General features: G+C 39.5%; 1 protein-coding gene and 1 long non-coding RNA gene across 4 annotated transcripts in view; one reads left to right on the top strand and one right to left on the bottom strand.

Moving 5' to 3' along the window:
• Positions 1 to 16,501, top strand: part of LOC128122972 (uncharacterized) — a 46,087-nt gene that overhangs the window by 6,227 nt on the left and 23,359 nt on the right. The window lies entirely within an intron of this gene.
• Positions 6,700 to 16,501, bottom strand: part of Dhx40 (DEAH-box helicase 40) — a 46,309-nt gene continuing 36,507 nt past the window's right edge. Inside the window, exons 13-18 of the mRNA XM_052758873.1 lie at positions 14,873 to 14,987; positions 13,850 to 13,958; positions 12,139 to 12,233; positions 10,380 to 10,449; positions 9,447 to 9,675; positions 6,700 to 8,046 (exon numbers count right to left, since the gene is read on the bottom strand). Coding sequence (XP_052614833.1) covers positions 7,907 to 8,046; positions 9,447 to 9,675; positions 10,380 to 10,449; positions 12,139 to 12,233; positions 13,850 to 13,958; positions 14,873 to 14,987 — 758 coding nt within the window. The 3' untranslated portion in view covers positions 6,700 to 7,906. The remainder of the gene's footprint in view (positions 8,047 to 9,446; positions 9,676 to 10,379; positions 10,450 to 12,138; positions 12,234 to 13,849; positions 13,959 to 14,872; positions 14,988 to 16,501) is intronic.

Genomic DNA, 16,501 nt, shown 5'->3' with positions numbered 1-16,501 from the left:
GTACTTCATACTAGAAAAGGATAATCTCAGCCAAGACAGACTTAAAAAGTTTTCTCTCTGTAAGAACGAGTGGCATTCAGGCTGAGGATATGTAGCTCAGTTGGTAGAGTACTTACTTAGCAAACATGCATATCCAGCACCACAGAAGACCAGTGTGGTAGTGCATGCTTGTTATCCTAGAATTTGGGAAGTAGAGGTAGGATCAGGAGTTCAGGATCACCCTCAGCTACATAATGAACTTGAGTGTGAGATAGATGAGACTCCAGCTTCAAGAAAATAAGTGGCACTCAAGCCATTACTTGACCTATTGAGTGTTTACCCAGGTTGAAGACTGAAAAATGTAAAATCCTTTTTAAAGCCCCTCTCAGTATTACATTAAAAATCTTTTCCATTGTTTAACTCTGGTTACCTATGTTGTAGAATATGAAAGATGTGATACATTTGATTGCTGTGGGATGGTCTGTATGTCAAATTGCTCTGATTGGTCAATAAATAAAACACTGATTGGTCAGTGGCCAGGCAGGAAATATAGGCGGGACTAACAGAGAGGAGAATTGAGAGAACAGGAAGGTGGAGGGAGTCACTGCCAGCCGCCACCATGACAAGCAACATGTGAAGATGCCGATAAGCCACGAGCCACGTGGCAAGGTGTAGATTTATAGATATGGATTGATTTAAGATATAAGAACAATTAGCAAGAAGCCTGCCACGGCCATACAGTTTGTAAGCAATATAAATCTCTGTGTTTACTTGGTTGGGTCTGAGCGGCCTTGGGACTGGCCAGTGACAGAGATTTGTCCTGACTGAGGGCCAGGCAGGAAAACTCTAGCTACATTTGTTTATGCTGTGGAACATTTGTTTAATGATGCAAAGATGTGTTGCATTCTTTTATGTTGCATTTGTTTAACTCTGTGAAGCTGTGTGACTTTGCCTGTCTGTCTAAAAAACACCTGATTGGTCTAAAAGAGCTGAACGGCCAATAGCTTGACAGAAAAGGATAGGCAGGGCTGGCAGGCAGAGAATAGAAATAGAAGAAAGCCGGGCGGTGGTGGCGCACGCCTTTAATCCCAGCACTCGGGAGGCAGAGCCAGGCGGATCTCTGTGAGTTCGAGGCCAGCCTGGGCTACCAAGTGAGTTCCAGGAAAAGGCGCAAAGCTACACAGAGAAACCCTGTCTCGAAAAACCAAAAAAAAAAAAAAAAAAAAAAAAAAAAAAAAAAAAAAAGAAATAGAAGAAAAAAAGAGTCGATCAAGGAATAAGAGGAAGGAGGATGACTTAAGGGGCCAGCCATCCAGCTACACGGCAAGCCACAGAGAAAGAAGTAAAGAAAGGTATATAGAAATAGAAAAAGATAAAAGCCCAGAGGCAAAAGGTAGATGGGATAACTAAAGAAAAGCTGGCTAGAAATAAGCCAAGCTAAGGCCAGGCATTTATAAGAAAGAATAAGCTTCCATATGATTTATTTGGGAGCTGAGTGGTGGGCACCACAAAGAGTAAACAGTAAAAACAACCAACAACATAATTATCCTTTTTGTTTCAGTTAAATCCTACTATTCCTAGATAACCTAGCTTAAAACTCATTTACTTTCTCCAGCAGCTATCATATTTATTGACTATTTTACCCAATTAACTTGAAGACTATATTAGCATGCCAGTAACCACACTTGGATTTAATAGAACAAGCATTTACATTTCCTGGGGCTGGGGATGTCTGTTAGTGGTTGTAGAGTGTTTGCCTAGTATGCACAAGGCTCAAAGTTCAGTCAGTACCACAAAAACGAGTATATGTGCAAGTATTCCCATAAACAAAACACCAATCTAATGCTAGAGTATAGTTTGGATTAACCAATCCCATTTCATGTTTTCAGTGAAAATCAAGTAATCTTACATTAGGGAACACAGGTGGATTTTTATCTGGACACATTATTTTGAGCAATCTTTAACAAACTCACCAGGAAATTTTTGTATTAATTTATATTTTAAGTTTAAAGGAGCATTGAACAGTAATAAGGATTATTTTGAACATCTTTGAGAGACTGAAGATTGCAATTTAAATTTGTTAGGGCCAGTGAGATGGCTTAGAGGATGCTGGTGCCGGCTCCCAAGCCTGATGACCTGAGTCCCATTTCTGCCACAACCTGGAAGGAGAGAACCAAATCCCACTAGTACTCCTTCTGATCTCCATATGCACTCCATGGCACACACAGGACCATACAGAAACACAAGCACACAAAATAAAATGAAAAAAGACATCAATTTGTTTATTCCTGGTATTATCTCACTCACTCTGCTAAGAAAAAAAAAGACAGATTGGAAATCTCATTAAGATCTTTTCTTGCGCCAGGTGGCACACGCCTGTAATCCCAACACTAGGGAGGCAGAGGCAGGTGGATCTCTGTGAGTTCGAGGCCAGCCTGGTCTACAGAGCTAGTCCAGGACAGGCTCCAAAGCTACAGAGAAACCCTGTCTCCAAAAAAAAAAAAATCTTTTCTTGCAAAAGAATATTTAAAAAGTTCATTCTCACTTTTTAATGAAATGACTGATGATGTACATTTTTTACTGTAACTTTGTTTCCTTTGTATAGTAATTTGAGGCAAATTCCTATTCTTTCAAGAGCAAACCCTCTAAAACCACCACCCTTACTCTCAGCCTCTATTCAGCTTCATGCCTTAACTAGGTCAAGCAGTCCCTTAATAGTCTTCTTAATGGAAATTGAGAGGATTTTTTTATTCATATTCTCATCACAATTCTTAAAGCTGTAAATGTCATTCTCTTCTAACAAATGTTAGAATTTTGTTCCATAATCCCAATCCACCAGTTTCCATGATCTGTGATTTCAGTCTTTTCAGACCATTACTTTCTAACGTATATATTCTATATACCACATAAAGCAGTTAGTCACCCTTCTTAAATACCCTAAGGTTTTTGTTTGTTTTGGAGGGACAGGATCTCACTGTGTAAACCTGCATGGCCTGGAACAACTATGTAGACCAGGCCATCCTCAAACATAGATCTGCCTGCCTCTGCCTCCCCAGTGCTGGTATTAAAGACAGGTGTCACCACACCCAGCCCTAAGTTAATTATTTGTAGAGATGTATCTCTGCTTGGTTTTGTGCATATGAGTGCAAACCCATGGTAGCACAGAAAGGACATTGGATCCCCAGGAGCTGGAGTTACAGCTTGTTGTGATCTACCTAATGTGGGTGCTAAGAACTGAAGGCTGGTCCTCTACAAGAACAGCAAGTATTCTTAACCACTAAGCTGTCTCTCCAGCCTGGTTTTTTTTTTTAATTGTGTCACGTGTGTGTCTCTTGAGCTTTTAATGTTCATCCATGTTGTATCTAGAACTTACACATTTACTGAACGTTCTTTCTTCAAGGAATGCTTTTCCTTATAATACCAACAAGCTTTATATATGTATATTATATAATTATATATATTTTTTATATATATATATATATATTTCACACACACACAATTACCTGGAGCCAGAGATATCGGTTGGTCAAATGACTGTGTTTATGAGGCACTGGGTGCAATCCCCAACATTGCATAAAACCAGATCTGCTGGCATGTCTGTAATCCCAGTATTTAGGAAATGAAGTAGGAGTCATTTTAAGCCAGTCTAGGCTGTACATAAGACAATGTTTCAAAACAAAAAATTACATTCATAAAGCTGATTCAAGCAAGAATCACCACCTGACATAGACCTTTGTGTTTGTGATATTTTAATAACCCTAATGCATCTTCCCTTCAAATTACTTTTTTTTTTTTTTTTTTTTTTGGTTTTTTGAACAGGTTTTCTCTGTTTTGGAGCCTGTCCTGGATCAGGCTGGCATCGAACTCAGAGATCCACCTGGCTCTGCCTCGAGTGCTGGGATTAAAGGCGTGCGCCACCGCCGCCTGGCTCAAATTACTTTTTTTTTTTTTTTTTTGGTTTTGGTTTTTCGAGACAGGGTTTCTCTGTGTAGCTTTGCACCTTTTCTGGAACTCACTCCGTAGCCCAGGCTGGCCTCGAACTCGCAGAGATCCACCTGGCTCTCCCGAGTGCTGGGACTAAAGGCGTGCACCACCACCGCCCGGCATTCAAATTACTTTTTAACTTGAAAATATATTATTACTCTGTATGTGTAGGCATGATGTGTTTGTGTGGGCTTGTGTGCCATGGCACATATATGGAGTCAGAGGACAACTTTTGGGCATCGGTTGTCTCATTCCACCTTTACATGGGTTCAAGGAATCAAACTCAGCCTCCAGTGGGCCAAGTGCCTTTACCCAAGGAGCCATGTCTCCAACCCTGAAGGACTTGGGAATTGTAAAAGAAGTAGGTTGAAGAAATTTTGCTTAAAAACCATGCAATAGATTAGTATATCACTAGTAAGGGCAAATACTCTGTCCTTTTAGCTAGGAGAGATTCTGATAGCTTAAGTAACATTCAAGTAAAAAATGTCTAATGGTGGGGCTGGGTAGATGTTGTGCAAGCATGAGGACCCAAGTTCAGATCCTCGGCACACCTGTAAAACTGGGTGTAGCAGCCCAATCCCTGCACCGGGAGGGGGAGATAGGATGATTTCTGGGGCTTGCTGGCCAGCCATTCTAACCAGCTGTAAGCCCTCTAGGTTCTGTGAGAGACCTTGCCTCAAAAATACAAGGTGAAAGTGATAGATGTTAACGCCTGATGTCAGCCCCTGACCTCACGGGCTGGTGTGCATGCACATACACAGTCTGAGGAAAGAGGAGAGAAATCCAAGCCAACGTTACCTTGTAAAATAACTACCAGGTTTTTTTTTTTGTTTTCTTTATTTTTCTATTATCAGCTGGATACAGTATACATTCTTATCTTAATAGTGAAATGTTTCATTGAGGCCTGCTCAGTAACTGAATAAAACCAAAACTTACTATAAGCCACAGTCATCCTATGGTCCCCCTTCTATATATATAGCCTCCCTGGTTCTGTGGGTTGCAGTCTGATTGTTCTTTGCTTTATATCTAGAATCCACTTATGAGTGAGTACATACCATGTTTGTCCTTCTGGGTTTGGGTTACCTCACTCAGGATGATTTTTTCTAGTTCCATCCATTTGCCTGCAAATTTCATGCTGTCATTGTTTTTCTCTGCTGAGTAGTACTCCATTGTGTATATGTACGACATTTTCTTAATCCATTCTTTAGTTGACAGGCATCTAGGTTGTTTCCAGGTTCTGGCTATTACAAATAGTGCTGCTATGAACATAGTTGAGCATGTATCTTTGTGGTATGATTGAGCATTCCTTGGGGTTGTTTTGTTTTTTAAAATAATTCTGTAAAGTTGAAGACGCAGATTTTTTTTTCCAGATTGAAATATGAGGGAGGAAGAGGAGGAACAGACTAAATATAACATATGATCCTTTGCTGACTCTCAAACTGGAAAAAAAACTAAAAGATTATTAATAGCCTTTAATCCCAGCAGAGTGATTAAAGAGGCAGAGGCAGGCAGATCTCTGAGTTCAAGGCCAACCTGGTCTACAGAGTGAGTTCCAGGACATCCACTGCCTACACAGAAAAACCCTGTCTTGAAACTAACAAATAACAACGAAAAAAGATTAGTCATATTCCTCCCTTAGAATTCCTCTCTCCTGGGAATTCCTCTGTAGTTTATTTTCATTCTGCTTAGAGAGAGAGAGAGAGAGAGAGAGAGAGAGAGAGAGAGAGAGATACACGAGAGAGAGCGAGAAAGAGATTGAGATTATTTGGAACAACTGATGAAATTTGAATATGGACTATAATACAGAATTTGGTGGTTAATATTTACTAACTTAATAAGCTTTCAGAAACTGGAGAGATGGCTCAGCAAGTAAAAGCACTGGCTGCTCTTCCAGAGGACCCTGGTTTGATTCCCAGCAACCACATGGCAGCTCACAACCACCTGTAACTCCAGTTCCAGGGGAATCCAATGCTCTCTTCTGGCCTCCAGAGGCACCAGGCATACACGGTACATAGATATATGTACAGACAAATTGACACCATACATAAAAGATAAAAATAAATCTAAAAAAATTTATAAAAGAGCTTTCATTCCAAGAATCCACCCATATTCCTATATCTAAGAAAATGCACTTACAATATATACCTGAAAAAAAAAAAAAACTGGAGAAGGACTAAATAATTTAAAAGATCAAATTAACAATGCTGCAAATATTCAAAGAAATTATCACTACTTACCTTCAAAGAAAAGCAAGATTTGGGCTATCACCAATTTTCCAGAAAGGCTTCAAGTGCCTAACCATTGAACTTAAAACCTCTTAGATACCAGAGGAGAGAATTACCTAATAAAATAAATTCGACTTAATTTTTACACAAAAGATACAAAACTCGGCAGTGGTGGCACAGGCCTTTAATCCCAGCACTCGAGAGGCAGAGCCAGGTGGATCTGTGAGTTCGAGGCCAGCCTGGTCTACAGAGCAAGATCCAGGACAGGCACCAAAACAACACAGAGAAACCCTGTCTGGAAAAACCAAAATTAAAAAAAAAAAAAAAAAAGATACAAAACTCTGCCAGGTTTAGTGGCACAAATGTGTGTGTGTGTGTGTCTTGAGAAGCAGAAGCAGGAGGATAACTCGTTGAGTTCAAGCCCAGCCTGGTCTATATAGCAATGCCAGGTCAACCAGGGCTATACAGAAATAAATAAACAAATAAGTAAATAAATGCACATACTATCTACTGAGTTTTAGTGATGCTAATAGCTTTATTTAACAAACACTGGGTGACTACTATGTGCAAAGCACTATGCTAGGTGCCATGAAAGATACAAAGGTGAAAAAGACATAGACCCTGCCCACAAGGAGCGTATAATCTAATGAGGAAGACAGACATATACACACGTAACTACAATACAAGGCAGTAAACAAGAGTAGGCAAGTGCTGAGTGTGGCCTGAGTGTAATATTAGCCTTAAGGTTCCGATTGGAAACACTAGTGAAGTGTTAGCTGCTTTGAAAATCCCATCTCAAGATTAGCATAATAGGTGTTTAAATGGTCCTACCCAAACAGTTGCAGTCAAGAGAGTAGGCCTGGTGGAAGGGCTGCTTGAAAGCACAGTCACACCTACATACAGGGGCTGACACAAGTATGTAGGAACAGTTAGAAAGAACTTTGTGGTGTATGTGTGTGTGTATATGTGTATGTATGTATGTATGTGTGTCTAAGTGTGTGTGTGTGTGTGTGTGTGTGTGTGTGTGTATATATACATCTGTCCTTTGGTTAATGGCTATAGCTACTGTTTTAAACAATATAATTTTATATAAAAAGGAATTTGTATAATCCCAGAAAAAATCAATTTAAGGATTAGAATTAATTTAAGAAAGAATCCTGCCATAGGCAATTTTATTTACTAATTGAGTCTTTAAATATCTATAAAGCTCTGGAGCAATTAAATGGTTAGACATCTAAGTATTGCTGAGTAAAAACCTCTTACATAAGTTTAGCCTTCTGAAGGAAATGGTCACATACCTGATACAACACTATTCTAATAGCAATAAGAAGGCCTTGAAGAGATTTAAGGAAAATAATCTTTAATAGTTCAATGCAAATGGAATACACGCTGATTAAATACAATTCAGTGTTCTTTGAAAAGATCTCAGTGACAGCATTTGGTACCAGTTAAGGCCAGCAAAACAGAAGTGAGGAAAATATTGTATCATCTTTCATTGATTTCATGTACCATTGCTTAGGGCTATGCAACCCAATCTTTTCTTTCAAAATGTCATTTGTTGGTATTGATGAGATGTGATTTATAAATTCTGATTTGCTTTTAGCTCACAGGCTAGGAACAGCTGCTGACCACTTCCTCTTGACAGTACTGTCTGAAATAACTGGCAAAACAGAAGCACATTTCCTGGCTGCTTTCCTACTTCCTGAATGGTCCACTGCTTAGCCTGTTTCCTTCAGTGTGTCACTGTGGTCCTGGGTTCTCTGCTGCTTTCTCTCAAGGAAACGAGCCCGTGCATCTGAGATAGATTTGTCATCATTTCTTCTTTGCATTTTCTTTAGAACTTCTTTTGATATTCCATCTGAAAACAATGCAAAGATAAACCTGATTTTCAACATTAAGAAAAAAGCACTAGGAAAATGTACTTGTATAGCAAAAGCGGAAGTGGAGACAGGAAAATACCTAGGAGCACCACAGCCAGCTAGCCTAGAGTACACAGTAGCAAACAGAGGCCCTGTCTCAAGTAAGCACCAATAACTGGGGTTGTCCTATGACCTCACATGTACATGTTCACACATGAACACACATATCATACATACACAAATATTTTTTAAAGAAAAGATTAACAAGGGAATCAAATGTTGTCTAATCAAAAGTCTGGCTGAAGGAGCACACAGATAGGGATACTGAGCTCAGTGGTACAATGTATACTTCACACCAATGAGGCTCTAGGACTACCACTACAATAACACAAAGTACATGAGCCAGCAGGGAAAGGTGCTTCCTGCCAACCCTGCCAACCTGAATTTGATTACTAGGACCCTCGTGATAGGAGAAAGCTAACTCCAACAAGTTGTCCTCTGCCTAAACTTATATACAAAACACACAAATAAGTAAATGTAATGGATAACAATAACAAAAAGATACATGAAGGCCAACCAGTCAGAAAAACTAACCCTAATTCAAGCACATAGGACAGTATTATAATACTGCAATAAAACATCTAGTGATCACGATATTTAAAAACCTTTCAATGAGCCAGGCATAGTGGTGCATGCACTTGGTGATAGCAGCACTTGGGAGTCAGCAGTCGGTAGATCTCTGAATTCAAGGCCAGCTAGGTCTACATTGCAATGTCCAGTCAGCCAGAGTTATATGGTGAAGTGCTATCTTGACAAGAAACCCTTCTGTGACTTCCTGAGCAACATTTCTACCATCTATCCCAGGGATGTTGAATATATGATTCATCATTCTGCCTCAAAAAGCTGTATCAAAAAGCTTTTAATGTATGTGAGCTAATTGTGTTTTATACTCTATCTAGTTCATCACCACAACTGTTTATATCTTCCATCTGTAGTCCTAACTGTTCAGAAAACCTGTTGGAAAAGTAGAAGTTCTGAGGTAATAAGTCACGAAATTTGATTAAAAAAAAAAAAATTTAAAAAAGTGGCCAGGCAGTGGTGGTGCACACCTTTAATCCCAGTACTCGGGAGGTAAAGGCAAGCAGAACTGAGTTCAAGGCCAGCCTGATCTACAGAGTAAGTTCCTCAACAGCCAGGACTACACAGAAAAACACTGTCAAACAAAACAAAACCAAATAAAGCAAAAAGCACTGGGAAAGGTGGTTTCATAGTTAAGAGAACACCTATAATCCCAGCATTCAGGATGCTGAGGCAAAAGGATTACCACAACTTTGAGGCCACTCTGGTCTACAAAGTAAACCCCTTCTCAGAAAAATAGTAGAACAAATGATTCACTCACCCTTTAGCTGTTTCACATTTTCCTTATTTGTCCATTTTCTTCTGGCATCTTCTCTCATTTCACGTCTAGCAACACTGCTCAAATCATGTGCATTAAGTTCATGCAACTTGGGTAGTAAATCTCTCACCCATTCATAACGGATTGGACATACAATTCTTGCATAGACTTTGGTGGTAACTAATACTTCATGAAAAATAATCCATTCAAGTTTGGTTTCCTGTTCATGAAGCTATAAATAAATATAAGGCTTAAATGAATATAAAAATTTCATTTAAGGATAACTATTAGTGATCAGTCCTATTCTATATTAGAGCAAGAAAATAAGGAAAGCCAGGACTACAGAGACCCTGTCTCCAAAATAACAAGAAGAAAATAACCTGAAACCCTCTGAATGCCTATTTTGTTCCATAAAATAGAAGTCATATGCCAACTAATACCCTTAAGCTCTACATAATATAGATTTGTAAAAATTTGGAAAGGAAAACTAGAAGATACTGGTATGTTAGTACTACACTCTTGTAAATGCCTATCTTTTATTAAACATAAGATGCATTAGGTAGGGCTGGCAAGATGGCTCACTTGACCAGAGTTCAATCCCCAGGACCCACATGGTAGAAGGAGAAAACTGAGTCCTGCACGTTCTTCTCTGGCATTCACATGTGTATACCTCTCCACACTCCCCCAAAATGTATTTAAAAAAAAAAAAAAAAAGGTACTTTAAGGGCTGGGGATGTAAAGTCCCTGCCTTATATGTGTAACGTCCTAGGCACTACAAGAGAAAACAAAATAAAAAACAAACCCACAAAGGCATTTGTTGCAAGGCAAGGTGGTGTAAGCCTGTAATCTCACCACTTAAGAGGTAGAGGCAAAAGGAGCTTGAGTCCAGCCTGAGCTACACAGAGACCCTATCTCAAAAAATAAAAAAGTACTTACTGCTGAAGAAGGATGAATATGAACTGGACTTCCACGTCCATCCATTGTGCAAAACGTTCTACCAACAGATCTATACACAGAAAAAAAAACAAAGGATAAAGACCAAAATAGCAAAGCAATAAGGTAGCTGATATACTATGTTTTACTACTCAAATAAGCATAAATTTACCTGGGGAAGAGGAATCACTTTAAGTAACAAACAGTAATGTCACAAGAGCTGGTTTAAAGGAGCCATGTAAACACTTGCCCGTCCTCAAATTATATATTCTCCTAATGAATATCTATACAGTAAACATCTTTTTTCAGCACAATTCTAAAGAAAGGAAGCTGTTATGACAGAAGAGATTTAACTGGTGGGTTTATACTTCATACCTTTACAAATATATATTAATGTGTGTGGGCGGGGGTGCATGCATGCTTTGCCATATGTGGGGACCAGAGGACAACTTTGGAGTCAGTTCTCCTTCTATCGTTATTTCAGTTCTAGGGTTCAAACTGAGGTCATCAGGTTTGCAGGGCAAGCACCTTTACCCACTGAGCCATTTTACCAGCCCTACAATTATACTTTGATGCTAAAGTAACTTCAGCATGTTAGCCCATCTCACATTTCTCCAGTAATTTTGTATGTATGTGCATGTACCCTTGCATGTAAATAGGGAGGCCAGAGGTCAGTGTCGGGTATCTTCCTTTATAGCTGTCTACTTTATTTTTTAAGACAAGAATCTCTCTCTGAACCTGAATCTCATTCTAAAATAAACTAAATTTACAGAAAATTACAAAGTAAAGGACAAAAAAATTTTACTGGAAGCACTGACAGTAAGTTGCCAACCCAATACCTCACCCATTATTACCAAATGCTTGCCATTCTCCTTCCTAGTTAGGATACACCCACCAAACAGAAAATTAACACTGATGCACTGCTGACATCAAACCCTAACACCCTGCTGAAGTATAACCAATGTCCTAATAGTATCTTTTAAAGCAAAAAGACTCAGTTTAGAATCAGAACCACCTTTATTTTTCATATCCTTCACACTGGAACACTTGGTCATTCTCTTTTGACTTTCATAGTGGTATCATTGTCACCAGGCTCTCTCAGATGATACTGCCAGGAGAAAAGGCATAAGCCACTGTGCCTGCCAACTTTGAACATTTCTAACTCCTTTCAACATTATCCTTGCGGTATTTACTTATGTGATCCATTTTCAGTTACTGAATGAATTTCCCATCACCAATGTTGCTACTTTCCTTACAAAGATACCCTTACTTCTCCCCATTTTTTTTCTTTTTGAGACAGTGTTTCTTTGTGTAGCCCTGGCTGTCCTAGAACTCACTCTGTAGACCCTCCTGCCTCTGCCTCCCAAGTGCTGGGATTAAAGACATGCCCAACTACCTCCTAGCCTACCTCTTCCCATCTTAATTAAGCCCTGCTCTCCCTATCTAAGCTTCCCCAGGGATACCATTCTGTCTTGTTTGGCTCTTGCACTCTACTTGAGGCCAAGAAACAACCAAAAACCCTTGTCATTTGCTTTAGGTGCTGATATATCTGCCTGACATGTACCCTCTTCTTATCCTGCCTGGACTCCAGTACCCCCAGTTGAATCACAGTAGTTCCCTGTGTACAGATGGCAATTATGAAAAGATTTCTTAGAATTGTTATCATCACCACAGATCTGTACCAAACATTCACTCTTTAAATATTTTAGCACTGCAGTTGGATACAGTAGCGTTTATGAACTCTCTCAAGCATAATGCCCACCTTCGAGCAACGTTTTTGAAGTAGCCTGCACAAAGACATCTTCGTAGTACTTCATGTTTAGGGCCTTCAAAAGTCTCTCTTGGGAAATCACTTTGCTGTAGAAAGAGTATGTATTCAGTGACAAAATTCACAGGACAATTCGATCTAATCTTTTTTCAAAGTCCACATTCCTAAAAACTTCTGGATGTTGTAAGAAGGATTAGATTCAGCCTTGCACCCAAAATAGTCAAAAGACACAGAGAAAATACAAAATAATTGACAGAATGCTATGTATCAGGTAACAACAAAGGACGATGACCCAAGAGACATACCAATAAGAGCTTCATCCCAGTCTTGAGAAAAGGTTCTGACTATGGCATACGAAAACAATGCAAATGGAAGTCAGAGAACTCATAATGAAACACAGGAGTCTGAAAAGACCAAAGTGGCTGGAATTTCAGGAAAGAGTAAGTTCAGGAGAGATGTTCAAAAACAACACCGAAGATCTGCAGAAAGTAATTAAGTACCTGGCCAAGAAAATAACCTCCCAGAAAGATAAGACTGCTTGGTATCTCACAGGGCTAAGAATGGTGCTGTAAAACAAAACAAAAAACCTTTCAAGTCCTGGTTTTGGATAGAGTACCTAGAAGGGGATTATCTTTAATCCCAGCACTTGGGAGGCAGAGGCAGCAGATCTCTGACTTTGGGGTAGCTCTAAGATATATATTGAGTTCCAAGCCAGCCAGTGTTACACAGTCAGACAGACAGACAGACAGACAGACAGACACACACACACACACATACAAAGCACATAAAATAGGATGAAACTTTGGGAGGAGTATATATTATTTTAGAAATATTTATTTTAAATTATGTAAACGTGTATGTCCATGTGAGTATAGGAAGGAGGTCAGAGGCATCAGATTCCTGGGAGCTGGAATTACAGGCAGTTATGAATCCCCTGATGTGGGTATTGGGAACTCTTCTGCAAGAGCAGTATGTGATCTGGACCACTGTACAGTCTGTCCAGCACTATTACCCTTTCTTCTTTCTTTTCTTCTTAGACAGGTTCTATTAAGCCCTGGCTAGCCTGGAAGCATAGACTAGGCTGTCCTCAACTAACAGAGATCCATCCACTGCTTCTGCCTTGAGGGTGCTGGAATTAAAGGTATGCACCACCAAGCCCAGCCCAGGCGTATTGTCCTGACTGTAGTAATGATTTAACAGGTATGTGTAGATGTCAAAACTCAGCAAACTGGATACTTTTTGTTAAGTATTTTAACTTTTTTTACATTTGCTTGGTGAGTGGACAGGTGGACATGCTCATGCCAAAGCACAAAATATGTGTGGAGGTCAGAGGACAACTTTTGGGAGTTGCTTCTTTCCTTCCAACACGAGGAATTCCTGAGGTCAGACTTGAGTCCTTAGATTTGGTGGCTTACACCCCTACCTGCTGAGTTATCTCACCAGCCTAACATGTGAAGCTTAGTATGTGTCAGTTATTCTTCAGTACAAACTATTTCAATTAAACACTTTCATTTCTTCAGATAGCCTTCCTTACCACTACTGGGATTCACTGGGTCAGAGAGATGGTTGCATAAAGCAGCATGCAGAAGGTGGCTAACTAGAAAAGGTGGCACAAATGTAACTGTACTTCATGAAAATTCAGTATGACACAGACAGGCTTAAATGCCAGTCAAGAAAACAAAACAATCCAGACTACAGTGCTCACCTGTTTGAGTTTCCTGATCAGTTCCCGAAGCTGAGCTTCCACACGAAATGCAGAGAATAAGCACCGCCAGTGAATCCAGTGCTTCTGGCACCATGACGCCGGAGCTCCACTGCAACACAAAAATACTGATGTCTTGAAAATACCTTCTATAAATGAAAGACAGAAAGAAGTCCTCATTTCCTTTACAAAAATGGAAACCAGTCATGGGTGGTGTCGGGGTTAGGGTAGCTGTAACCTCAGCACTTGGGAGGTAAAGGCAGACGGTTCAGGAGTTCAAGGTCATCTACTGTACAGCAAGTCTTCGGCCAGCCTAGGCTATAGGAGACCATCTCAAAAAAGCAAGCGAGCAACCGAACAGCAACCACCCCCAAAGGAGACCTATAAGCAAAAGAAGAGATCTGGACAAGCACTAAAAAGAGCATTTTAGAAAATGTGACAAAAATTATCAGGGGCTGGAGAGATGGCTCATCAGTTAAGAGCACTTGTTGCTCCTCACTTCATCTGGGTTTGGTTCCCAGCATCCACATGGTGGCTCACAACCATCAGTAACTCTAGTTCCAGGGGATCCTACACCTTCTTTAGTTTCCATGGGCACCAGGCATGCCTGTGGTACACATACATACAAGCAGGCTAAACACTCATATACCTAAAATAAATCTTCTTAAAGAAAGAAAGATTGTCAGGACCCCTGACTAAATTTTAAAAAGTAATTTGTAAATGGGTTTCTTTTTACATATATGAATTAACCATTATCTAATCATCATTTAATCTAAGTATCTACATAAAAACAAAATTCTGTAAAAATCATTTTCAGGAAGGATTTAAGGAAAGAGGTAAACCACTATTTATAATAAACGGTTACTAAATGACATGACAGCCTCCTGACAATCTAACTGATGTTAAAAATATTTTGAGGTCAGTTATCCCATTGATCCTTAAGGTCTAAGGTCATACACAGTAAGTATGTGATGGAGCTGCAGGTCAGAGTGACATTTTCCAGTATGAAAAGATCAGCTCACATACCTTGATTTGCACTGGTCAAAAATGACAGCTAAAGTTGCAAAGTCATTAAATCCTCCAGCTTTTGCTGCCAATTCTCGATGTCTCTGTTCTGCTTCCTTCTGGTACTCTGGATCAACTAAAAGGCAAATCAAGAGACAGTTTAGTTCCACATTAAATCAAGTGCCTACATTCACTCTGCTTACCTCTCCACCACGTTCAACAAAATCTGCCTCACTTCTCGGGGTAGAATTAAATTAGCTCATCTCAGTGAGTCCAGCCAGTTTCGTCCGTAAGTCATGTGATCATCCCATGTCCCGTCCCCTCCCCACACTGTTTGCAGATAGAATGTCTCCCTCCACAGCTCAGGATGACTTGGAGTTTGGAATTTTCAATTCACCATGGCCTTGAAATCCTCTCGCCCTTGCCTTCCAAGCACTGGGTGGTACAGAACAGTACCACCACACACAGCTATTTTCTTCTTTTAAACACATGCCTGAGATTTACAATAGTCAACATTACTTCCCTCAATTCAATTCAATTTAAAATAGTATCTGGAATTTACTCTTCTAAAAAAAATTCATTGTATAAGAGTAGCCCATAGTTAAAAGGGATATAAGGTAAAAGCTCCATGTCCACAGTTTGTCACATAAACAGTCTGCAAGGCTAACCACTATTATAGATGGTCCCCAACTCAGAATAATCTAACTTTATAATGGTGTAAAAGCAATATACTTTACATTCAGTAGAAGCTGTACCTCAATTTTCTATGTTAATCTTTCCCCAACATTTAGCACAACAATCACTCCCAATGCTAGTACCACATTGAGCTTCTGCCATGCAATTATAAAGATAAATAAGATAAATAAGAGATACTCCATAGTACACCATGCAGCTTTGTACAGTAGGTTACTGTTTTTAATGCATGTTTGACTTAGGATGTTTTCAGTTTTGGATGAATTTAATCAAGATGTACCCCATCATAAATCAAGGAACATCTGTAGTAAGTTTGTGCTCTACCAGGTATTCTCCACTTTTCTCCTTTCCCAGGGATCAAAACAGCTCAAGAATCAGAAGGATCGCTCAACAGGTAGAAGTGCTGGCCTCACAAACCTGATGACCTGAGTTCAATCCCCAGAATCCATGTAAAGATAGGAGAGAACTGACTATACAGTTTTGTCTTTTGACCTCTACATTCAATGCCATGGCAAACATGTACATCATACAGATACAAAAAGTGACCAAGCATTGCCTAAACGTATAAAGAACTTACACAATTTGACTAGACATTATATAACCAATTCAAATTAAGAGGATAATTAAACAGGACCTTCATATACATTAAGCTTCCCTATTACAAGTATTCCCTAATTTATAATAATGTATAACAGATATACAGAAAACCACTTAAGCTGCAAATGTATACCCCAAGAGGTAGTCATAAACACAGTGTAACAATGTACTCAAACAGATCAATAATTACAAGCACCAGAGAAGCCTAATCACATAATACTCTCCACTTTCCTCAGAAGGGTAACCATAGCCTGACTTCTAACTCCACAGATGAGTCTTGCATGTTTCTAACCTTTGAAAACACATTTTTACATTTATTTTGTGTGCATGAGGATGCCACAGCATCCAGTATGGAGATTA

Source organism: Peromyscus californicus, unplaced genomic scaffold, assembly GCF_007827085.1.
Source record: "Peromyscus californicus insignis strain IS unplaced genomic scaffold, ASM782708v3 Scaffold_3__1_contigs__length_106647218, whole genome shotgun sequence".
NCBI lineage: Eukaryota > Metazoa > Chordata > Mammalia > Rodentia > Cricetidae > Peromyscus > Peromyscus californicus.
Note: the sequence above shows the minus strand (reverse complement) of the source record. Positions and strands in the feature narration are given on the sequence as shown.